Source organism: Schistocerca piceifrons, chromosome 1, assembly GCF_021461385.2.
Source record: "Schistocerca piceifrons isolate TAMUIC-IGC-003096 chromosome 1, iqSchPice1.1, whole genome shotgun sequence".
Classification (NCBI taxonomy): domain Eukaryota; kingdom Metazoa; phylum Arthropoda; class Insecta; order Orthoptera; family Acrididae; genus Schistocerca; species Schistocerca piceifrons.
This window is the reverse complement of record NC_060138.1, coordinates 777,810,630-777,836,424: the sequence shown is the minus strand read 5'-3', so window position 1 is coordinate 777,836,424 and position 25,795 is coordinate 777,810,630. Positions and strand designations below refer to the sequence as shown.

Below are 25,795 nucleotides of genomic sequence, written 5' to 3'. Positions count from 1 at the left end.
ACTTGTTGATATACCATCAAAACATAAAAAATGTGGTTGGGGGAACTTGACAAGCACCCTCAGTTAAGTACTGTGTGTTCATCTGCACTGTCGTCATTCATCAGTGCCAGTATGTCTATGATTATAGAAAATAGTTTCATTGTATTACCATGAAACATTAGACATATATTTTTAATTTTTAACCAAATATGTAATGTCACAATCACATTTGATGAAAACTGGAATAGTTTTAGAGGAAAACTTGTAAAAAAATGTCAACTTTATTTGGGAATGTAAATAGAAACCCGAGGGCACCAACCACATTCTCCTAATTACATTTGTTATGTTGACCTGGTGTGAGAACAAATCTTTTAAGTGCTTCCCTGAAATTATGTTACAGTCAAATATTGGAGACACAGGTGTGTCATAACCGATGTATATGCTATTGTGATCTGTGGATACGGAGTCCTTGGAAACTATTAATGTATTTTAACGTACAGTATTTCAAACAATGGAAAGTCCAGGATGGAATAACATCAATATTATGAAAAGGATATACCATTACTCTCCATATACAGGAGACATTGAGTCGCAGACAGCTACAACAAAAGGTTGCTATACACATGAATTCCTGGCCAAAAGGCCTTCCAAGCACAACTCGCACACACATCATCACTGCAGAGGCCGATAGCATACAGCAACTGTGCCACTGTGCCTGATGGGGAAAGCAATATGTGGGTGGTGGGAGTGGGTAGGGGGAGGGACAGCAGGGTAGGGATGAGGGAAGAAGTAGTGTTGCTTGTGGGAGCCTGCAGGGACATGTTGGGGTCAGCAGAGGGCCGTTAGGTGCAGTCGGGAGGCTTGACGGCGGGGGGAGGGGGGGGGGTGCAGAGGAGGAAAAAAGACTGGGGACTGCTTTGGTGCAATAAAACGCTGTGTAGTGCTGGCATGGGATCAGAGGAGAGGATAAGTGGATGGACGACAGGGACCAGCAAATGTTAAGATCGGGAAAGGGGACGGCTTAGTGAACGTGGGAATTTAGGATATATTGCATGGAGAGTTCCCACCTGTGCAGTTCAGAAAAGCTGGTGTTGGTGGAAAGGATCCAGATGACGCAGGCTGTGAAGCATGCTGTGTTGGGTAGCATGTTCAGCAGCTGGTTGATCCAGCTGTCACTTGGCCATTATTTGTTGATGTTCGTTTGTGTGGACAGCAACTTGTTTGTCGTGCCCACATAGAAAGCAGCACAATGGTTGCAACTTAGTTTGTAGGTCACATGACTGCTTTCCCAGGTAGCCCTGCCTTTGATGGGGTGTTGATGCCTGTGAACAGACTCGAGTAGATGGTGGTGGGAGGATGTATGGGACAGGCCTTGCATCTAGAGTTTGCGGGATACGAGCCAGGAGGCAAGAGTTTGGGAGCAGGGCTGGAATGATGAGAGATAGTCGAAACCCTGGCGGTGAATGGCCTCAGCCTTTGCTAGTCCCTGTCCTTCACCCACCTACCCCCTGTCGTGCTCCCACTCCAGCACCACACAACTTTCTGTTCCACCGACATACATACTAGTTTCTTTCCCCTACTCTACTTCTGTCCTTTACCAACCCCTTCTCCCCTCTCCCCCCTCCCAACCCTCAAATCACCCAATTGCACCTAGCAGAACTACCTTGTCTTCACCATATCTCTACACACTCCCACAAACGGCCCTACACCTCCCCCACCCCTAACCTGCTTGCCTTCCCCATCCCCTCCCCTCCCCAGCCTACTCCTTACACCCACCATCCAAAATTGTTTTTTCCATCAGCCGCAGTTGTTGTGCACAGTCTGGTGTCAGCAGCCTGAGAGAATGGTCATGTGTTTGGGAGTTGTGTTTGTCTGAATGTGTGTTTTCTACTTTAGAAGAAGGCTTTTTGATTGTGAGCTCAGATGTATAGCAGTCATTTTGTTGTGGCTGTCTGTGACTCAATTTCTCCTGTATAAGGAGATTAGCAATCTATGCTTCTCAAAAGGTAGATGAAGGTAATGGTATGAAAATGTCACCATTAAAGTTTATACACAACTGTGACAGAAAATGGAATCAGTAATAAATAAATTCAGTTGCTGGTCCTTCATGGTAACACACTGCTGGAAATGCACTTAAAGCTTTTATTTCTTCCCCTTGATCTTCATTTGCTTTTCCAATGTTCTCCGTGGTTTCCTTCACATCATGCTTAATTGACATACTGAATAACGTCGTCAATAGGCTACAAGCCTTTCTCACTCTGTTCTCAGCTGTTGCCTCCCTTTCATACCCCTCTACTCATAATTACAGTCTGATTTCTGTGCGAACTGTAAATAACATTTTGATCCCTGTATTTTATCTATTTTATCCCTGCAACCTACAGGATTTCAAAGAGTGTTGTCCAGTCAGCACTGTCAAAAGCTACAAATACTGTGAACATTTGCTGCACCTTTCTTTAACCTATCTTCTAAGGTAAGTCATAGGGTCAGTATTGCCTTGTTCTCTACATTTCTTTGGAACCCACACTGATCTTCCCTGAGCTCAGCTTCTACTAGTTTTTCCATTCTTCTATAAACAGTTGTGTCAATATTTTGCAACAATGACTTATTAAACTGATGCTTCTGTAGTATTCATAGCTGCCAGTGTATCCTTCTTTGGAACTGAAATTATTATATTCTTCCTTAAATCTGGCAGTATTTTGCCCATCTCATATATTTGTGCAACAGGTGGAATAATTTTGTCATGTCTAGCTCTCTAAATGCTCTCAATAATTCTGAGAAAATGTCACTTACTCCTGGGACCTTATTTTAACCTATCTCTTTCAGTGCTCTGTCAAAATACTTCTCATAGTATCATATCTCCTGCCTCATCTTCACCTGTTGCCTCTTCTCTTTCTATAAGAGGTTCCGCTTACAAAGCCCTTCTATATAATCATTCCATCTTTCATCTTTCCTACGTTGTTAGTAATGGCTTGCTGTCTGAGATCTTGATATTCATGCATCAGTTCTCTTTTCTCCAAAGGACTCTTTAATTTTGCTACAAGCAGCGACTATCTTTCTTGTAGTTATGCATGCTTCTGCAGGCTTGCATTTGGCCTCTAGCTGTTGCTGCTTAGCCATTTTACGATTTTTGTCAGCCTCATTGTTTAGACATCTATTTCCTTTTGCCTGCTTGTTTAACTGCATTTAATTTAACAATCCAAGAATTTCTACAAAGCCTTTTCTTTTTGCCTTCACTGTTTCATCTCTCAGGGTTACCCAACTCTTCCTGTGTTGTGTTCCTTTCCCCTGCATGAGTCAATTGTTGCCTATAGCTCATTTTGAAACTGTCAACAATATCTGGTCTTTCCATTTATCTTGGTCCCATCTCCCTAATTTTCTACCTTTTTGCCATTTCTTTGGTATTAGTTTGCATTTCATAAGCAAAGAATTATGGTCAGAGCCCACATCTATGCCTGGAAATGTCTTACAGTTTGAAATGTAGTTTCAAAGTCTTAGCGTTACCATTATATAATCAGTCTGAAACCTTCCAGCTCCCCATCTCTGTTATATATCTACAATAGTCTTTTACAGTTCTTAAACCAAATGTTATTGATGATTAAATTATGCTCTGTCAGGGTGTATACGACCCAGGACAACCGGAAGATCCGGGAAAAACCCCGGGAATTTTTTCATCTGGGAGAAAACCAGGAAAAACCCGGGAATTGTTTAGAGGAATTTCTTATTGTTTTAGTTTTCAGTTAAATTTTTCTGATTTTGACTGGTAAGAACCAATACTCTAACAAAGGATATTACTGTATCCCGCTACTACAGAATAATAATGCAGCAACAAAACACGAACAAGAGAGCAAAAATAAAAATAAAACTTAAGTTGTGAAGGAAAAGCGCCACACACAACAACAAAACACAGTGCTAATATAAGCGTCTGCCAACAGCAAAGTATGTCCAAGGCTTTATGAAGACTATGCAATGCTTCGTAACAACAAATTGTCTCCGATGAGCGTGACATGACAACTGTTTAAATTAGATTCGTGTGAGCAGTTGTGGGTGGGCTCTTGCGCATGCGTAGTTGAGTCGCGTATGAGTAGTACTTCTCCCACTTCTGGTTACAGAAGTGTGGCTGGGCACCACTATCTAATATTGCCCCGGTTCTGAAATGTAGTTAATCTGGGCCTGTTGCATATAGCAGTCTGAGTTGTGGTGGGGAGGGGTTTGTTGTCCCGACATGACCTGTGTATATGGTCAGTGATTTTATTGTTTCCTCTTGATTTATTGCTCTCACTTTAAATGAAAACAAAACTGATTTTTGTGACCAGGAGCTATCAAATGCATGAAAATACGTTCGAATAATTACGGAAGGCTAAAATATGTTAGTAGTTTCATGTTTTATTTCCACCTTTCTGACAGTCAAGCATTAATTACCTTGCAGACCAATGAAGTTACTTTTGAAGGTTCACTAAAGAGATATGGCTTTTATTGATCTTTTCCACTGAGGCAGTCAATTTATCTGAAATGAAGTGTTTAATTTCACACTATGCCTAGTTTCGACTGTTCGCTGCATTTCAAGTACTCTTATGGCATTATGCCATAATAAAGAACCAAACATGAGGCAATACGGTACTGGTGCTCCAAGAAAATTTACATCCGAATCTGGACATACGAATGTTCACTTTAAGCCGAATTCTGCATTTTAGTGTGGTGCACGAAATTCCGATACTCTTGAAGACATCTTCTGATGTCTTGTTTTTTTTATGACATAATATAAGATCTTCTAGTGTTTTACACATACGAACATAAGGGCTTCCTGCGTGATCGTAGCTGCGCAAGCATACTGATGCCTTTTTCCTGGCGCTCTCTTTCAGTTGCTGAAATGAACCTATTTCTAACAGGTTGCGGGAAAATATTGCGAATGGTGATTTGAAAAGCATTACATTCGAAGCAAATTTCCTTTTACTCAAGATGAACTGTGTGCGAGAATGTACAATGAATTTATTAAGCCACAAAGCATTTGACTCTCATTTAAAAATAAACTCTTTGAGGAGGACCGTTTAGAAGAATTTCGAGCCCAAAAGATTAGGCATTTAGGTCATTATTAAAAAATTTTACCGGCACATTTGTGTGATGTGTCTTAAAGTGTAACACGCGCAAAGAAGATCAACATTATATGTGCAAGCTTAGCTTCTTTTACAGCTTATTAATCTTAGAGACCAATATTATATGTGAACACTATGTATATTAATTTAAACCATTAACTTTTCTTATTTGTGTGTTCGCACTACTTAAGAGTGATGTTGCTGTTGGCTGACTACATCACGTGTCGTGTGCTGTCATCAGCTGGCGAGATCACGTGACAGAAGCTATGACTGGCTTACAAAAGCACATTGCAATCTTTATTTCAATGCTTCAGAAAGTAACATGCGGTGTTTGGTGGAATCCGAATTTATACCTTGATAATACGAACATATGCAGCGTACATGTTGCTGCACATCAAATATCTTTCAAAACAACAACAAAGTTTGTGCAGTGCATGATGGCATTGATGTGTAGGAGTGAATTTTGAGAGTGCAGTGGGTTAGTGGAGATTGAGGCCAGGAAGATTAAGGGAATGAAGGATGTCTTCCAAGGATAACTCTCATATGCATAGTTAAGAAAAGCTGGTTTTCTGGGGAATGATCTGGATGGTACAGTTTGCGCAGCAGCCATTGAACTTGAGCATGCTATGCGCAGCAGCAAGTTCTATCTCTGGCTAGTCAACTCTGTGCCTTTCATTTTGGTGGACATCTGGTTGGTTGTCATATTAAATTTTGTACAGAAATTGCAGTAGAGCTGATGTATGACATGGCTGTTTTCACACAGCCCTCCCACTGATGGAATAGGATAAGCCTGTGACAGGACTAGTGTAAGACATGCTGAGTGGGTTAATCATGTAGGTTTTGCAGCCGGGTTTTCCACAGGGATACGACCGCTTTGCCAAGGGCTCAGGAGTGGGAATTATATAGGGATGGACCAGGATATTGTTTAGGTTGTGTGGGTGCCGGAATACCACTTCAGGAAGTATGGGAAGTATCATGAGGAAGATGTCACTAATTTCCTTACCATAGTTATGAAACTAATGTACTCTATGACTATGCCATACCTAGAATCTTACAATCAAACACATTTACAAATTGCTTGGGTTTACATTTCATTTTGCATTCTAACTTCTGCAGTTAGCATGTCAACAATAATTCCCTTCTGTAAAATATCTTGGAATACCATAGAACATGAATTGTTATATTTGCAGCCGCAAAGCAGGTTAACAATTGACTTCGTCCACTGACTTCACTGCCTACTGGAATGAGAGTTGCCAGCCGTGTTCTGTTGGTAGCTCTTATTACGTACATCACCAATCTGAAGTGGCCAGGAAAATAAAGTTGTGTACTCCTGTCTACTATTTGAGGTCTGAAAAATGACGACCTTATTAAAATTAAATATAAGATTGTATGTCTGTTTTCATCAAAATGTCAGTTATCATCATTTATTTCTGCCTCTCTCGTGTCCCTTAATAGCTGATTTAACTTGAGGTGATAATTACTTGAAGGAATTGGTGCAAGGAAGAAAAGTAGTCATTAGTGAGAAAAATCATAACATCAGTCGAAATGAAATAAAAGTACAGGGAAATAAATCGTGATCTGCCTTTTAGCGTTTTCCATTAATTTTGTGAACTGTAATACTCTTGTTTGAAATACCCTTTTCGTTTTTTTAGATTTCTATTTTTTTTTGTCACTTTTGGCAGACACCTGTACCCACAAGTATAGGCAACAAGCAGTTTGTCAGTATTTCATGCTTTAGCGATAAATATTAAACACGAAACAGAAGAGACCTAAATATTTTTTCATGTTAAATGATGCACGAAAAAAGAAATATTGAATTTTTTGTTTTATCAAATTTTAATGCATTACAACAATTTGAGTTCTTGCTAAAATTTACTATTGTAGTGACTTACAATACACTAAAAGCTCATATACAGTTTTTTTGTGGGGGGGGGGGGGATCTTCGCTGAGCTTTTTTCTGCATTAAACTTTACAACAAATTGTTGTATATTCATTACCCCATTCAAACGCACATCTATACAATATCTGCATGTACTTTTAATTACATTTCATAATTTTGATGTAGTGTGGACACGAACTGCAATGTGCTTTTTAGGTTTTGACCTCTGTATGGACTCCAAAAGTCTCCATCAGTCATAATTAGCACTGTGCACACGTCATTATGGACTGCAACAAATTCATCTTGTGAGGCTGTAGGAGGGTTTAATGATGTAAAAACTTTCCCAGACATTTCAATGAAAGTCAGCTCAGTGTCAGTGTCTGCTGATCATCGAGATGCCAGTGAATCTGATACTTTGAACCCCCATAACGAAAGCCAGTGTCAATCTTCTTTGGTATCACTGCATTCCAGGCAGCCTGTCACATATGCAGTGCATCTAATAAACTGCTGGTGAAATATTCTTTTTCTTTAAATTTGAGTAAATAATTTTGGAGTAATTGCTTTCAGTCTTGCAATTTCAGATTTTATTTACTGCCTTGACTCATGGTTGTAAAACAGTTGTCTTGTTCATATGATTTGCATATGAACAAGACAACTGTTTTGCCGTGCAACTTCAATTTTATGTTCTCCGATTTTTCATTTTCCGCAGCTCTACACCATAAATTCTCAGCCTCTGTGAAAAACACATAAAGATAATGTTAAAAATTCCATGATTCTTCCTAGTAAGGTTTACCTCAATACTAAGTTCTTACTCGGCATCTTGCTTGACTTCATACCGTTTCTGTCCTACTGACATTTAATGTGACTGAATGAGTTATAAGTGGCACAAAAGACAAATGAATTGCAATACGGATGACAGCAGAGTTAAGGGGGTATTTTATGCCGTTGTGGAGAGGGGAGATGTGAGAGAGGAAATGCTGGCGTAATCCACGATCAGTGTTACCAACACAACTTGCATATTTAGCTTCATTGCGCGATTATGATACAACAACGCTAGGTTGCAGCAGTAATGGAAAAACAAGACAGTCAATGCCAAGTGTTCCAGACCGAGCCAATATGTGATGGAGGGGACCAGCCACTACGTTTCCTTGTGCATGTATATCTCTGTCTCATCTTGCACATATTTCCAATGTTCTGTATTCAGCACCAGTGTCAATCAACAACCTTTTACGTTTGAACACTGAGTCTCAAAGAATGTGCTCGTCATATTCAAGGAAACATTGCCCATTTCTGGCTAGTGAACTCTTATTGGCTGGCGACTTGTTAAGTCACCCAATAGCCAGTGCAGCCATCACACCACACTAACACACTAAAATGAGTTCACCTACTGGATGTGTGGAGAGGGGAGTGACCCTTCAACAACCAGAGTGCAGGTAGAGGTGAAAGCATTTTGTGAAGTGATGAAAATATACTGTTTGTGCAGATGATGTACTATGTCAGAGATGTCACATGGAAATAGAACAAGAGTTTTGCGACAGCACATTTTAGAGATTTCCGTGTTCAAATCTGACACGATACAGTTGCAACAACTACATACACTAAGCACGTATATACTTTGGACCACACACACTGCGCATCATTGATAGAGGGCATGAAGCAAAACTGTAGCACCTGAGTTTTCTTTCAAATTTACGTTTTACACTGTGTACGGAAATTCACCGAACCAACTTGTAATAAGCTTGTAACGTCAATTGCGGAAGTAAACTCATTTTCTCACATCTGTGTTTCTCTCTCAGCAAGTCTAAAATAACACTTTAACAGTGCTGAGCATATGAAGTGCGGCTTGTAAAAAATGTGTTGAACAATAACAGAAATAGTGCCAAAATTTATCATTAAGCAGAGCACATGTATGCTTATGGTTTAACCACGTAGCTGCTGTGATGTTTTTGGTTTAACTCAACACATTCTTCAATTTTTGCTTTTTTCTGGGTTAGCACAAAGAATCATATCTCAAAAACGCATGTTTTGAACAAACAACTTATGAGTATTGGAGAGGATTGTGATTTTTAATCAATCAGTGATCATAGCTGCTACCATCCACTGTTTTTTGTCTACCATATATTCAGCTTGTATTGTTCTTACATTTTTTTTTTAACATTATGTTTGTAAACTTAATTGTACCGATACTGTAATTATTTCCTTGTTGTTTTTCCCCTGGGAAAGATTGTTCGTCAAATTATAGTCTTTCTGGGTACACCTTAGTAAAGTACGCCAGGCTGATCAGAGTTGAAGACATATTTCTCGTTGTATTGTTCAAATATTGAAAGCAATGTAGAATGTACATAACTCATAGCCAGAGCCAATAAATTGTTTTTAACTCTGTCATTTCTTTTCATGAAATGCTCCAGCTCGTCTGTATTTTCAGAAAATTCATTACACATTCGTGTTAAAGTTCATTAGTTCCTCCCAACATAAAGGGGACATTCTGAGAGTTAGCTTATTTGAATCAAATGAGCAAAGCAGTCTTTGCATTGATCTCTCTCATTCTCATTCATTTTCTCTCTGGCTCAAATATAGGGTTCACTCAAATGTTGCTACAATTTTTTCCCTATGTTTAAACATTATCAACAGTGTAGAATTAGCAGTGCCTAAATATTTACAAATTTCTCTGTTTAATTAAAAAACTGCAACCATTGTTTACTTTGTTCCTTCTAATAGAAGTAAAAAAGAAGTCATTGAATCTGGATGATACTTCAACTGCAGAATGCTAGTATATTTAGTACTGGTTACATACAGTCTTGTATGCAATTTTAATTATTTATTTTTCAACTATGCGTTTTGCCTAATTTAGGCATCTTCAGGTTATCTACATAGAAAACAGAGAACAAATACATCTTCATTTGGTATTTCTTTGAAGGACCCTTTAGTCAGTGTAGCCAAAGGGCATCGTTGAATACGCATTTCGCCTTATTCAGGCATGTTCAGGTTATCTTCATTTGGTATTTCTTAGAAGGATCCTTTAGTCAGTGTAGCCAAAGGGCATTGTCAAATATATCAGGCCAACATCGCCTTCGTTAAACTCAGTAAAAACTTTTCTAGATGGACGCGAGTGACACCAAAATCTGCGTAACGCGTTCCCGTTCACAGGAGCGAGTAACAGAATAATATGGGGGCTCAGGTAGTAAGCATAATGCTGTGGTGCATTATGTATCATGCGGGATGAGTGCCATCTCTTATTAATTTATTTGGTATATATCTCTCAATCGCCATTCAGAGGCAGGCTGCTAAATTTGTTACTGGTGGGCTCTAAACAGCACATAAGTGTCATGGAGATGCTTTGTGAAGTCAAATGGGAATCCCTGGTGGGAAGGTGAAGTTCTTTTCGAGAAACACCATTGAGAAAATTTTGAGAACCAGCATTTGGAGCTGACTGCCACACGATTCTACTGCCCCCAACATACATTGCTCATAAGGACCACAAAGATAAGATATGAGAAATTAGGGCTTAGACAGAGGCATATAGACTGTCATTTTTGCCTCACTCTTTTTGTGAGTGGAACAGGAAAGGAAATAACTAGTATGGAACAGGGTACCTTCCACCATGTACCATACAATGGCTTGTGGAATATCTGTGTAGATGTAGAAGTATGCTTACATTGTCAGATTGGAAGGAATGGAAGTTATCTCTTAAGCGAATTTTTATTTATTTATTTTTTTTTAATAGATATATTGTGCATTTATTTTTGGTGGATTTGGGTGTTACATTGTTCAGTCATGCTATAGGTTAGGGCAAATAAAAGTGGTCTGGAGAACAGAGTTCCAGGGTACAAAGAAGCACAGCAGAAGGAAGGAAATACAGTACTAACCTGACTGTAGTATATGTTGAAATTGACCACCATTCATCTGTTAGCCCTTTTGGGTCCTGGTCAGCAAGTTATTGAAAGCAAATCAAAGTTGCTGGAATTGCTGCAATTTCATCCAAAAAGTTCTGCGGCAGTTCTTGGAGGCTACAAGGATTGTTGCGACACATCTTACACTTGAAGGCTCCCCCACAAAGTAATTGGATGCTGACAGATCAGGTGACCTGGGTGACCAGCTAGGGCTGTGACCAGACTGACCTCAATTAACAACTGAGAAGATTGTGTAAATGTGTTTCCAGGTTTGGCCGGCTGTGTGGGCAGTTGCTCCATCCTGTTGGAAGTAAGTGTAGGTCTTTTCCTCCTCCATTAATGCTGCCAAAGTGGTATCCACTCATCTGGGCCACTTTGATTTGCCCCTCCCAGTACAACTATATTTTGGTCACTAATACTCAGTTATTCTGGTTGTCAGAACCCATACTGACTCACAGAATTGTCTACGTCAAAATCACTAGAAGGTAAAATACTTGTGACAGCAATAAACACTCCATCATCAGCTGTATGTATTTAATCTGTCCTTTTTTAACACCTTAGATCCTATGTTAACATTTTGGCCAGCTTTCGGTACCTATAATGATCTGAGCTCCAGTGCTTGGAGCTGTGTTATTTCCCAACACTGCTATGACAGTTTAAACTGCAATACCAGTTGTTGTTAGGTCTACCCTCTCCACGTATTTGCCCTTCATACTTTTATACTACTGCCCTTCCTATAGTTTTCCAAGACCCGCTGACCTAAAAAGAAAGCCACCCAGTCCCTTCCACATAGCCTCTGCTACCCGTGTAGGCACTCCATGTGTTTAGTGGGTCCCTGATGTATTAAGTGGAATCAGAAAACCCACCACTGTATGGCGCAAGTCGAGGAATCTGCAGCCCACACAGTTGCAGCAACATTTGAGCCTCTCATTTAGACCCTCCACTCAGCTCAGTACCAAAGGTCTGCAGTTAATCCTTTCGACAATACTACAGATGTTGAGCTCTGCCTTCATCTCGCCAACAAGACTGGCCTTCTATACCCTTCAAATAGCAGCCCAAAACCAGAGAGAATCACTTTCATTCAGAACCAACACATATCATTGGTACCGACATTACAAAATGATCTAGAGAGAATTTCTGTATGGTGCGAAAAGTGGCAATTAGTACTGAACAAAGAAAAGTGCGAGGTCATCCACATGGGTACTAAAAGAAACCCGATAAATTTTGGTTATACGAAAAATCGCACAAATCTAAGGGCTGTCAATTCGACTAAATACCTAGGAATTACAATTACAAGCTACTTAAATTGGAAAGGCTACATAGATGATATTGTGGGAAAAGAAAACAAAGACTGTGCTTTGTTGGCAGAACACTTAGAAGATGCGACAGACCCACTAAAGAGACAGCCTACATTACATTTGTCCGTCCTCTGCTGGAATATTGCTGTGCGGTATGGGATCCTTACCAGGGAGGATTGACGGAGGACATCAAGAAAGTGCAGAGAAGGGCAGCTCATTTCGTGTTATCGCGCAATAGGCGTGAGAGTGTCACTGATACGATATGCGAGTTGTGGTAGCAGTCACTGAAACAAAGGCGGTTTTCTTTGCGGCGAGATCTATTTACAAAATTTCAATCACCAACTTTCTCATCCGAATGCGTAAGTATTTTGTTGACACCCATCAATGTAGGAAGAAATGATCATCATAATAAAATAAGAGAAATCAGAGCTCGAACGGAAAGATTTAGGTGTTCCTTTTTCCCACACGCCATTCAAGAGTGGAATGGTAGAGAAGTAGTATGAAAATGGTTTGATGAACCCTCTGCCAGGCACTTAAGTGTGAATTGTGGAGTAATCATGTAGATGTAGAGCCGCCACCTGCAGCTGGCTGCACTCTGTGTGCTTCAAGGCATCCAGAAGCACCTATTCTACATCTGGGATGTCTCCTCCCCGTATGCACTCAGAGTGCACTCTGGATTTTTTCCTCCTTGACAGCCTATCCCTAAGAGGCCTTTTTAAGCACCTAATGTTAGAACTCCCTAATCTCACCTTCTGGGACTACCTAGATCATGTAGGCTGAGAGGCTTCCACTGAAATAGGGTAAGAAATTGCATTAGGCTTGGGATTTTTATCAAACACAGGCAGCGCCTGAAACCTGCTCATGAGATGAAACTGAGAGGCCTCTAATTGGCCCCTCAGAAACTTTAGTCCAAGCAATATGGAGACGTAACAAGCAATATATGTGTAAATAAATAAAATATTTTAAACTAATCCTGATATGTTGCATTTATTTAATTTTTTTTCTAAAAGTAATTAAATACGGAAGTAATGAAGTAAGTTCTAAAGAAACCAGCAACAAGTATATCATAAGTATCATTAATTAAGCAAAACATTTAATTTATTACATGAAAACTATAGATACAAAATTGTTAAAAAGATGATAAAAATAGACAAAATGTAAATTAAATAAAAATTAAATATTTCTTGAGCTATTTTGCTTCTGTAACATTCATGTTTATCTTGTTCAAGCTACCAAAGAGTAAGTACTAAAGAATTTTTCTAAATTGTCCAGAAACCAAGATATGAAAGATTAAGTAAGCATGTGCTAGTTGCCCCCACACCACTGCCTGCTGCAGCTGACGCATTCCACACTTACATGCTTCACTTTATTACTCAATTAATGCTAAAAATTAGTGAAACATATCCTAGTATTTTTTCTTGAAAATGTAGGTGTTCAACATTAACCTCCATCAAGGGCATTGCTGTAAAATGTTAATGCCATTCACTAGACTTTTTTATATCTAGTTGTTAGCAATTTCTTTTTTTTTTAAGTTATTTTGTATAGTTAATAATAACATTACCAACAAAAGTGCAAGGTTTTCAAAGTCATTTTTTAATAATTGCAATTGATAAAGCACAACTCTTTGCAAAGAAAATAAGCCGAAACTGTTATTGTATGGCCATCCCCTGAGCAGATCTAGCCAATCATCAGGAGCACATGCATCTCTCTCTCTCTCTCTCTCTCTCTCTCTCTCTCTCTCTCTCTCTCACTCACTCACTCACGCGCATGCTACTTAACAGCAAATAGGTAGTATGAGAACACGGATATTAACAAGTTATAGTGAGCCAGATTTTTAACTTCTTTTTATGTATATTGAAACACAAGAAAGCAACTGTTAGTTACAAAAAAGCAATCGATAGAATTTTTTAAAGCCTACAACTTTCTTGTTTAACATTTTTTTCACTCAAAGTCATAGTTTTTACTTATTTAAGAAAAACTATTTTTTGCCAATTTGAGGATTTGTTTGGGCCATGTTCACCACCTCTGATCAGGTTTCATGAAAAAGAAATTTTATGCTGTGTTTTCAGGTATATATACTTTCTTTTCAGGTAATAATTTTTTTGAATTTAACATTAGACCATAGAATGCTTGGATTACTTGGATCCCCATGTCCCGTGCCCAAGGCCCCACTTCCCCGCTGTGATGCCAATTGGCCACAGCCTCAAGCTGTAATTATAGATTATTATAGCATACTTGATAACTGATTGTGTAGTATAACTTTGGAACTATAAATTAAGTAGAAAATTCAAGTCTTTGTAATTATTGCTATCATGAAATTATGTTGCCTGTGATTGTATACAAGAATTTGTAAAGGAGTATGAAATATCTTAAATACTCTGTTTCAGTCTAGTGTTTGAAATCAAGAGCTCTTTCTCAACAGCAGAAACAAATATTAGAACAATTACGTTTATCTGACCATGCCCATGTGCCCCTCTTTTCAAAAATAAATTATTAAGGAGAGTTGGAATGACCTATCCCAACAGTGTTAAATTTAGTGACTTGGCTTCCCTGTATTTCAGGAACCACTGTAGCCATTGACATGAAACTTTTACAGGACATTAATCTAGATGTTCTGAGTCTACCCAACTACAATAATTGCATTTCAGCCACTGATTTTGGAAATACAATTTTTTAATTACACACTTAAAATTTTGTGTTCTTTGTTTTGTTCTATAATAACAACAATTGATAATAATTAAATATATAATTAATTAAAAGGAAACCTACAAAATGAAAAGTAAAAGGAACCTAAATATTTCACACGCACACACACACACACACCACTTTCTTAGTCTCCATAATGAAAATTATTTTTTTGCGCATATTTTAGAACTACATAAAAAAAATCACTTCACTCCTTAGTTAATTCTACTCTTTTTTACAATTTTTATTGTCTGAAGTGAAGGTCGGTAGACTCGTGGCGTACTGAAAAATGTTTAATTTGGGTTTCTATAATCTCAGGGAAATTACTGTCTGTCTTCTCGCCTCGCGAGAAAATTCAGAATACTGTAGTTTAATTTAATCTCATGGGTATTGTGTTGGCAACTTAAGAAAAAATGTAGTAAAGCAAAATCTGTAACATTTATAAATTGTGTATTGATGATCGTTACTATGAAATGAAAGCAGAAATGCCAAATTAAATGATTATTATTTAATGAAAGAAGTTTTTTATACTGACATCTGACATCTCACAGTTTTGAACGTAACAAAGAATTTTTGTCGTACTCCGGCCAAATACGTTGAAATAACAATAATCTTAGCCTGACTCTGTAGCGAAAGAAAAAAGTATTCATAGTAAAGTCATATCAGTAATTGCAATTGGCGGTAATAATGGCACAATTAAACAAATTCCTAACAGGAATACAATTTCAATTCATTTGAAAAAAATAAGAGTCTGATAGAGTAAGATGCTGTCGGAAAGGTGCACGACTAAAGAAGAGAAAGAAAAGACAAGCACGCATACTTATATAGAACAAAATACAGATGGTAATGCTGTGCCACTCTCATTATCCTAGGCGTACATATTCGCTGACTTGCAGCGCAGTTCATTGACTCAGTGGTTAAATTACATCTTTAACTCTTGATATTTCAATAGGAAAGGAAAACAGTATGTTATTATGTCACGGGCAGAGCACAATATTACAGTACATTATCCTAAATAATTTTAATTATACATAACATTATGTTCTTCTTTTAGTTCAGTAGACTCAGGATATGTATGTTATTACTCCCTGAAAATTTGAATACTTTACTCGAAGTGGTTTCTGAGAGTTGGAGGAAAAATGCAGCAGAAAATGTAAATTTTCAGGAATGACTTCTAAAGTTTCAAAAGACTGTAACTCAGTATATGCTTAATTTTTTATTTTTAGTCACTCAGAAGCACCCTGCACAATACTCTATGTCATCCTCGTGATCTTTTTCCAAGATTTTTATTCTTTTCTTCTTTCTGGGCTCCTTAGTGGCCAACTGTGCTGCATTTTCTGCTTTATCAATGCGAACTTTGTCCATCCGTTAAAGTTCTCTGATGCAGTTTGCTCCAGGATTAATTCCCGTATGCTGTAGCACTTTCACCCTACCAGTGTTGCTGTCATTAAAAGCAATAACAGCATCACTGACCCCCCACTTTAGTGTCTTCATTCCAACAACAAAAATTTTTTGATAAGGAAGTCTGTATAAGATTATTGAACAACTCACTGGGATTTTGAGTCTGACCATGCAGACACTTCTTCATTAATTCAGGATTGGTCAGGTCTCTGTAAATTGGTTTTATGATATCCATGACTGCTGCTGGGATGGAATGTTTATGGCTGTATGAACTGTTTGAGTGCTTAGCATTGCGGTAATTGCACCATTAATCAGGTCCAGGAGGGCAAAGGTGGTTACTGGTTTTTCATCAGGTGACAGTCTGTGGAAGAAGGTAGCCCATACTGCCTGCTTCATTTTCAACAAATCTTCAGTATTATTTCTAATGGCCATCCCATAATACTGCTGTAGTTCATCAATCATTTTGTCTGTCAGCCTGCCTCTAATGGGTTTACCATCAGAAAGTTTCTTCTCTCTCAAACTTTGTTTCATCTTCCTCAACCTGGTGCCCATCTTGTTCTGGACATGACCAACACATTCCAGTTTTGTGATAATCTTCTCACAATAAGGCTGAGCAACTACTACACTGTTATATGCTTTTGAGTCTCCATCGTGTAAGAACTTAGTGTAACACACTCCCCCTTCCTTCACAGATCGACTAAAAATTTCAGTAGCTGCAGAGGCCTCCATACCACCACTTGTTCCTTCATAATTTCTGTCACAGATATGCCCTTCTTCATTCCCTGATTTACAATTATAGCAATGTTTGGTTAAAATCTGGAAATCTATTACCTTTCCAGTATCCACACTGGTCACTGTAGCAACAGAATTCTTAGAACTGTAGCCGCGCTTCTGCCATTGCCATCAAAAGCTACTGGTATGTCAGTCACATCATCATTTATTTCAACAGCTTGGTTTGCAGCACCCTTCATTGACTCACATGCGACAGATTCCACAGCAGCTCCAATAAATCCTGCAAGGTGGGCGTGGCATATTCATCACAGCAAACATTGTTTCTGCTGCAGTGTGTCCTTTACCGATAGCTCTCAATCCATAAAACCACCTAACATTTACTTCAGAATAATTATCTTTACACTTAACAGAATTCCAAAATGAATAAGTATATTTACAACTGGCACAATTAATGATAAGTTTCCTGGCTAGTCCATTTGATACCTCACTGTATTTATGTAAACTACTGGCCCTCCCTATTTTACAACACACACATCTGCCTAACACTCTTGTTAGGATGTGTAAATCTATCGGAACATAACCTAACCTAACATTTACATCACTTTCATTTTGAGAAAACTGTGTATCAGAATGTTTTATTTTAATCTTTGAAGCACTAGTGGATGTTTCTCCAGATACTGACAACTTTGCCTGTATTTCATTGCCTGTAACTTCGCATGCCACATGTTGAACACAGTGTTTCCCTTTATTCGAAAATCTATTACCGTGAAACCCATGTTTCTTAAAAACACTTCGTATTGGCGTCATACTTTACTTTTTGAGAGATTTACCAATCTTTTTGTCACTTTTCCTTGGCAAAACATTAGCACGTTGACATACAACGCATGTTTATACTACGAAATAATAAGATACTGTTTGTGACAGTGCTACCAATACAAACACAGTATTTAACCTTTATAACACTTTAGTCCACAGCCTTCTATATAGAAAATTATAAATTTTATTTGATCTTGAAGCAATGTGCGTAAAAATTTACTATTTTCAGACGGTGTAGATTATGTTTAAAAAAAAATAAAATAAACTACTTCCCATGTGAGTTTATAAGTTATATATATATAATAGAGGGAAACATTCAACGTGGGGAAAAATATATCTAAAAACAAAGATGATGTTACTTACCAAACGAAAGCACTGGCAGGTCGATAGAAACACAAACAGACACATACATACACACAAAATTCAAGCTTTCACAACAAACTGTTGCCTCATCAGGAAAGAGGGAAGGAGAGGGAAAGACGAAAGGAAGTGGGTTTTAAGGGAGAGGGTAAGGAGTCATTCCAATCCCGGGAGCGGAAAGACTTACCTTAGGGGGAAAAAAGGACGGGTATACACTCACACACACACACACACACACACACACACACACACACACACACACACACACACACACACACACACACATCCATCCACACATATACAGACACAAGCAGACATATTTAAAGGTCTTTAAATATGTCTGCTTGTGTCTGTATATGTGTGAATGGATATGTGTGTGTGTGCGCGAGTGTATACCCGTCCTTTTTTCCCCCTAAAGTAAGTCTTTCCGTTCCCGGGATTGGAATGACTCCTTACCCTCTCCCTTAAAACCCACTTCCTTTCGTCTTTCCCTCTCCTTCCCTCTTTCCTGATGAGGCAACAGTTTGTTGCGAAAGCTTGAATTTTGTGTGTATGTGTGTGTCTGTTTGTGTTTCTATCGACCTGCCAGCGCTTTCGTATGGTAAGTAACGTCATCTTTGTTTTTAAATATATTTTTCCCACGTGGAATGTTTCCCTCTATTATATATATATATTCGTAAAATTGCAAATTTTATAATGAGGTAAAAATCCGAAAATGTGAAAAAAAAAAAAAAAAATTTCCGTTCTAGCTCCCTTTTATATGGACAGTAAATTAACCATTAAACCGTAAGATTCTTCATGTGATTGAAGTACAGTTGCAGTGAATGAAACATATGATGAGACATGTTTAGTATTTTAAATGAATCTGGCATAATACTTACATTACTTTCGTTGCAGGGGTACCAAAAAATGAAACTTAATTGTGTCCTGGTGAGGTCTCAGATGATACTCCCAGACATTAAAGAAGAAGAAGAAGAAAAACAAAATGATCAAAAAGTGGATAGTGATGATGATATTCAAATTGTCGCTGAATATGACAGTCTCTTTGATGACATGGCTGTTCTTGAGGAAACTTGATATGTTGTGTCTATAATATTTACATGTGTGTTGGACGTTCTGTGCATCTCTGTGTTTCCTTATTAGGAGAAAACTAAGTCAGGTGACTTATTTATGTTTCAAATGTGTAATTTAGAATGTTTGTAATTAAACATTTAACACATTTGTTGTAATAATTATAACTGTGATGGTTGTTTGACCAACTGATATTTGTATCATATATGTGTAATAAATTGTGAAACTGCTGTAAGAAATATATAGTCTCTAAAAATTATTAAAAAGTTCAGCTTAAGATTATTAAATCTTTCCAGGCCCATGATTATGATCATAAATATGACTTATGGGATATGATTGTTAAGTGTATGTGGCTGTGACTACACGATAAAAAGAACATCTAGGCAAGTAAAATTATCAAAGAGCAAGTTTTGCAATTAATTGCTATTTTTTTGCAGTAATTTTTGTAATCTAGTAAGTTAGTTTCATGTACGCTTGAGAATTATTCACTGACAATTGTTCTTTTGTTATGGTAATGAAATCAAGAATTTCCTCAATGTGAATGATTTCCGCTCATGTTAATTTGTTGGTATACACTGACACTGAGAGAAGACACCAAAAAAGACATAAAGTCGATGAAGGTAATGGCACAAATGACTGATATTTCTTGCAATTACTTCTGATAAACAGGAGTAACTTACTATAACTGGGGAAGCAGCAACTTTTTTCTTAAGTAGTAGCTTCTGTCAAAAGGTGTCCAATGTGATTATGACCGCACAACAGGAATTAACAAACTCTGAATGCGAAATGGTAGTCGGATAGTTGGTGTTAGATACATAGGACATTCCATTATGAAAATCAGTAGGGAATTCGATACTCCGAGATCCAAAATGTAAAGAATGTGACGCGAAAACCAAATTTCAGACATTACCTTTCTCCATGGAAGACACAGTGGCCAAAGGTATTCACTTAATGACTGAGAGCAGTGACATTTGCGTAGAGGTGTGCCCTAACAGACAAGCAACACTGCATGAAATAACTGCAGAAATCAGTGTGGGACGTGTATGTATCCATCAAGACAGTGTGGTGAAATCTGATGTTAGTGGGCTATAGCAACAGGTGACCTAGGCGAGTGCCTTTGCTAACAGCATGACATCACTTGCAGCACCTCTCGGGCTCGTGATCATATCAGTTGGACCCTAGACAACTGGAAAACCATGGCCTGGTCAGATGAATCCTGATTTCAGTTAGTAAGGCTGTTGGTAGGCTTTGAGTGTGGTGCAGACTCCATGTAGCCTGTGACAAAGCAAGCTGGGGTATTTTTACTTCTCCTCTTGTTTTGCCATCTGCCTCCTTAAATTTGTTCTCTTTTAACTAATTACCATTAACATATGTGAGTATAATCTGCATTTCCATAAGAGAGAAAGGTTGGCCCTCAGTTTTAAAGAATATAACACCAGATCTATTTTCGTGCTTAGTTTTATGTATGTAATTGATTTTCTAATTTATTTCCATTATGACTAGTTAGTATCTTTTGTTATAGGATAAAATCAGTAATTGTGTACTAATTACAAACATTTGAAGGAACAACACTTTTGCAATTATGGATGGCTATACAGGCAGCATAGCTCAATATTTCTGCAGGGGACTTCCAACGACTTGTTGAGTCAATGCTATGTCGAGTTGCTGCTCTATGCCGGACAAAAGGTGGTCTAACACAATATTAGGAGTTATCCCATGACTGTTGTCATCTCAGTTTATATATATAAAAAGGAAAAAGTTTTAAGCAAAAATTTTGGAAAGTTCTTGACGGATTTACTTCAGATTTTTACACGATAGTTTAATAAACATTAGGACAGACATTGGCTTCACACACACACACACACACACACACACACAAACTTTTGTATGAAGACAAGTCATACTTATAACATTGTTAACAAAAATCACTAAAAGTTTGTGCCCGATTTGCTTGAAATTTTTAGACGGTTCTCTAGTAAATGCCGACATGATAGTCTGATAAACCTTTGGACAGACATAGGCCACATATTTTTTAAAATAAATACATTATTTTATTTTATTTATATAAAGACAACTCATTGTTAAAGTTATCAAAATTCCCTATTTTGATCGATTTACTACAGATTTTTACACGGTGCTCTAATAAATATTAAACACACACACACACACACACACACACACACACACACACACACACACACACACACGTGCACGCGCGCGCGCTTACTGCACAAAGACAAGTCATTAATTAACATTGTTACCAAAAATCTTGAAAACTACGTGGCGTATTTACTTCAAATTTTTTACAGTGCTCTAGTAAACATTCAGACACATTGGCTAGATATTTTTTGGTATATAAGGTGTATAAATATACAGGGTGAAGCGAAATTCATGCATTTGGGCTTCGCAGCGCTACTCCTCACACGTCAGCGATAAAAAAATGTCTGTCACAGAATTTTGTCTGGCCAGTACATCCGGTAGAAAAAGGACATTAAAGAGTTGCAATCTGGCAACACTGTAACCCACTTTAACCACATGTATGGTAAGTACCTCTGTCAGCACATATTAGTTGTGCTGTACAGTTGGTGCAGTGGATACAGTTTTTGGTTAGCATGTAGGAGGTCAAGGGTTCGATCCTGGGTTGGGGCGCATTTTTTTTAAATTGCTAATTTTATTCCGACATTTCATACTGTAATATGCACCGTTTCTTAGGTCACATCTATCCTAGATTTACAACATTTTGTAACGCTGAACATAACAAATACATGGTTAGACAAATAAGAAATAGACAATTGAAACAAATGACCTGTCATAGGACAGAATAACTACAAAAACAATATCAATTTCGAAATACTAAAGCTGAGAGCACAATACAATAACACATCTACTTTTCATTTATATACATTTAATATGAGCGCTCAGATGTTGCACATTAGCAAACAGTGACAATAATAATGTCCATATTAATGACCACATGACCTTCACAACAGAATATGTTGTCCTCAGAACAACAGATGCTCAAAGTGCCCTCCCTGCAGATCCAAACATTGCGCAACCCACTGGATCATACAGCTCTGGACCCTTCGCAGCAAAGCTGTGTCCACAGTAACAAAAGCAGCATAACACGCACTACCACTTTTTGCACATTCATCAGCGGACTAAAGTACACTTGCTCCTTCAGGTGTCCCCACAGGTGGATATCCAGGGGATTTAGGTCAGGTAAACACGTGGTCATACAACTGGACCTCCACGTCTGAGCCGTTTCCCTTGAAATGGTTTGTCCAAATATTGTCGCACATTAATTCCAGAGTGTGGAGGTGCACCATCATGTTGGAACCATGTCCTCTGCCGAACATGTAATAGAACGTCTTACAGCACATTAGGCATATAGTTTGAGAGTAATGCATGATACCCTCATGCAGGCAACCTCTAGGGCCCAAACATCTGTCACCCAATATTCCAGCCCAAACATTAATACCAAAGCAAACTTGATACCCACGATTGCAGGTGACGTGCAGGTTATCCTCACACCAATGGTGGGCATTTTGCATATTGGAGACACCCTTACAAGTGAATGCGGCTTCATCCGGCCATATTACAGTGTTCATGAAGTCATCATATGCTTCCTGTTGTTGTTGGAACCATTCACAGAATGGCATCCACCGATGGCAATCTGTATGATGCAGGTGTTGCATGAAAGCATAATGATAGGAGTGTAGCCCACGCTCGTGCAGCACGTTATCGACTGTTTGTTGCAAGACACGCAGCTGCCTTGGTAAGCTACGCGTACTTCGCTGAGGTTCTTGGTGTATGACCTCCAAAATAGCTTCCTCGGTAATTGGAGTACGGCGAGTCTGTGGATGATCTCTGTCACGCGATGGTGGAAGGAGATAACCTGACTCCTGAAGGTGCAGCTCTAGATGAGGAAACACATTTTTACCTGAAGGGCGTCACTGAGGATATCTAACAGCATATTCATGAACAGCAACACCAACCCAGTTTTCAAATGCAACAAGAACTAGAAGCATGTCCACATATTCATCGTTTATGCATGCCATATGTCTGCCACACTGGTTTAAATGTTTACAATGAGAAAATTCGATATGTGTACGCATGTACATTGGAGTCTGTCACGGGTGCGTTACTCCACTCGCAACTAGTCCCTGTCTGGTGGACAACGCATACAGTATAAACACGCCATCAGTCCTGTGCACTGTTACACCTAACACGCATTACCCCTCTGACAGATATTGTTCTTCATGATTTGTCCTGACACTGCTAATTGTGAAATGTTCGCTATTAGATGTCATGTTTCCACAGTCCCATCGATAGAATAATAGTAGTAGTAGTAGTAGTAGTAGTAGTAATAATGCATTGAGATACATGCTAAACAGCATGCGGTTACCAGACTCAGTGTTGAACACACACAAATAGTAACCTAAGTTTGGACATTATTTGCAAAGCATGTTTGCTAGTCCTACTGGTAACGTACGGCCCTAACAAAATGTAAAGGACTCGAATGAGACAAGAATAACAGTTGGTACTAATTTGTGGGACCATTGGAGGAGGGTACAAAGAAAACAGGTTTCGCACCTAGTAGATGAAGTGGTGTCAATAAATTCACGCCCATGATGTGGAAAGAGCTTCTTTGAAAGCTAACCAATCTTCCATTTCTACGACTGTAGTATGTAAATACAAATGTTTTCTAGAGGACTGCTGCAATCTCTGTTGACTATTAAGATGTCAGATGCTGCACCTTCTGGGCTACATTTACCAAATAAAAAACATAATTAAGGAGAAAAAGTAGTTAGAAAATATGTCGAAAAGTTCTTAACCAATTTCGTTCAAAATTATACATGATACTTTTATACACTTTTGCATAGACATATGTTACGTATTTCTAAGTTCTTGGGCAATAAAGTTTCTGTTTTTACATGATACTCGTATAAAGTTGCAGGTGGCCCTAGGCAACATGTTTTTTAAATATATGTGGTAAATAAATATACATCTAATATTAATGAAGGAGAAATGTTCACAGAAATCTCTGAACGTTTGTCAGCAATTTATTTCAGATTTTTACTTGATGCTCTAATAAACATTAGGACAGGCATTGGCTGCATATTTTTTTAAATATATGTAGTCTAATATATAAATACATATTTAATATACGAGGGTAAGTCTATTATTATCTGCAGTTAAGTTATATTTTTGTTTATTTTGATACTACTGTCGTTTTATGTTGTTGACGCATGCTTTGTTTATTTGTTGTTATATCTTTGCAGTTTTCAAGGTATTAGATTAGTTTTGTTATCGCTGCTCCGCTGTCTATTTGCACCAAACAAGAGCAACGTTCACTGATCCATTTTTGGTGGTTGGAAGGAGTATTAGGGGACGAAATTCACTGAAGACTTTCGGAAACAGTGTTTTTGCCATAACGGACTGTCTACAAATGGATTGAAAAATTCCAAAATGGTCACACAAGTGTTACACATGATGAAGGAGCCGGACAACCATTTACCGCCACAAATGAAGAAACCATTGAGCGTTCATGTGAAATGATTCTCTTGGACAGATGATTAACTGTTGACAAAGTGGCACATCTGCAAATTAGTCATGGTTCTCCCTACGAAATCATCCACAACAGACTTGGGTTTCATAAAGTTTGTGCAAGATGGGTCCCAAAACAACTCGCACAGTTGCATGAACAAATGCGCTTGGACATCTGCAAAAACATTTGGATCACTATGGTAATGAAGGGGACAACTTCTTAGACAGGATCACTACTGGATCCGTCATTATGAGCCGGAGAGTAAACGGCAGAGTATGGAATGGAAACATCCAATTTTGCCATGCAAGAAAAAGTTAAAGACCCAACCATCTGCAGGAAAGCTGATGCTTACAGTTTTTTGGGACGCACAAGGTCCAGTACTCGAACATTATGGGGAAAGGGGCACACAATAAACAGTGTATGTTACCGTGAGATGCTTACTGCCGGGCTAAAGCCTGCAATTCGAAGCAAACGCCCAGGATTGCTGTGAAAAGGTGTTGTGTTGTTGCACAACAATGCCCGTCTGCATACAGCAACCCACACAGCTGAAACGCTCCAGAAACTCAAATTTGAAATACTGGATCGGCCTCCATATAGTCTCGATCTTGCCTCTTCTATCACTTCTTTGGACCACTCAAACAGGCATTAAGGAGCCGTCGATTTGCCTCGGATGAAGCAGTACATTCCTGGCTTGTAGCTCAGCTAAGAACCTTCTTTTATGAGGAAGCTTGTATGGTGATGGACCAAGTGCATTGAAATGCAAAATTCGAAGCAAACGCCCAGGATTGCTGTGAAAAGGTGTTGTGTTGTTGCACAACAATGCCCGTCTGCATACTGCAACCCACACAGCTGAAACGCTCCAGAAACTCAAATTTGAAGTACTGGATCGTCCTCCATATTGTCCCGATCTTGCCTCTTCTGACTATCGCTTGTTTGGTCCACTCAAACAGGCATTAAGGGGCCGTCAATTTGCCTCGGATGAAGCAGTGAAAGAAGCAGTGCATTCTTGGCTTGTAGCTCAGCCAAGAACCTTCTTTTATGAGGGC

The 25,795-nt window shown here is 38.5% G+C and overlaps 1 protein-coding gene across 3 annotated transcripts in view; it reads left to right on the top strand.

Annotated features, from left to right (window-relative positions):
* LOC124788910 (WD repeat-containing protein 74) overlaps positions 1–19,439 on the top strand; it is a 102,647-nt gene extending 83,208 nt beyond the window's left edge. For all 3 annotated transcript variants that reach the window (XM_047256209.1, XM_047256202.1, XM_047256196.1), the window contains one exon: positions 19,028–19,439. In XM_047256209.1, coding sequence (XP_047112165.1) covers positions 19,028–19,207 — 180 coding nt within the window. In that variant the 3' untranslated portion in view covers positions 19,208–19,439. The remainder of the gene's footprint in view (positions 1–19,027) is intronic.
* Positions 19,440–25,795: the final 6,356 nt, after the last annotated feature.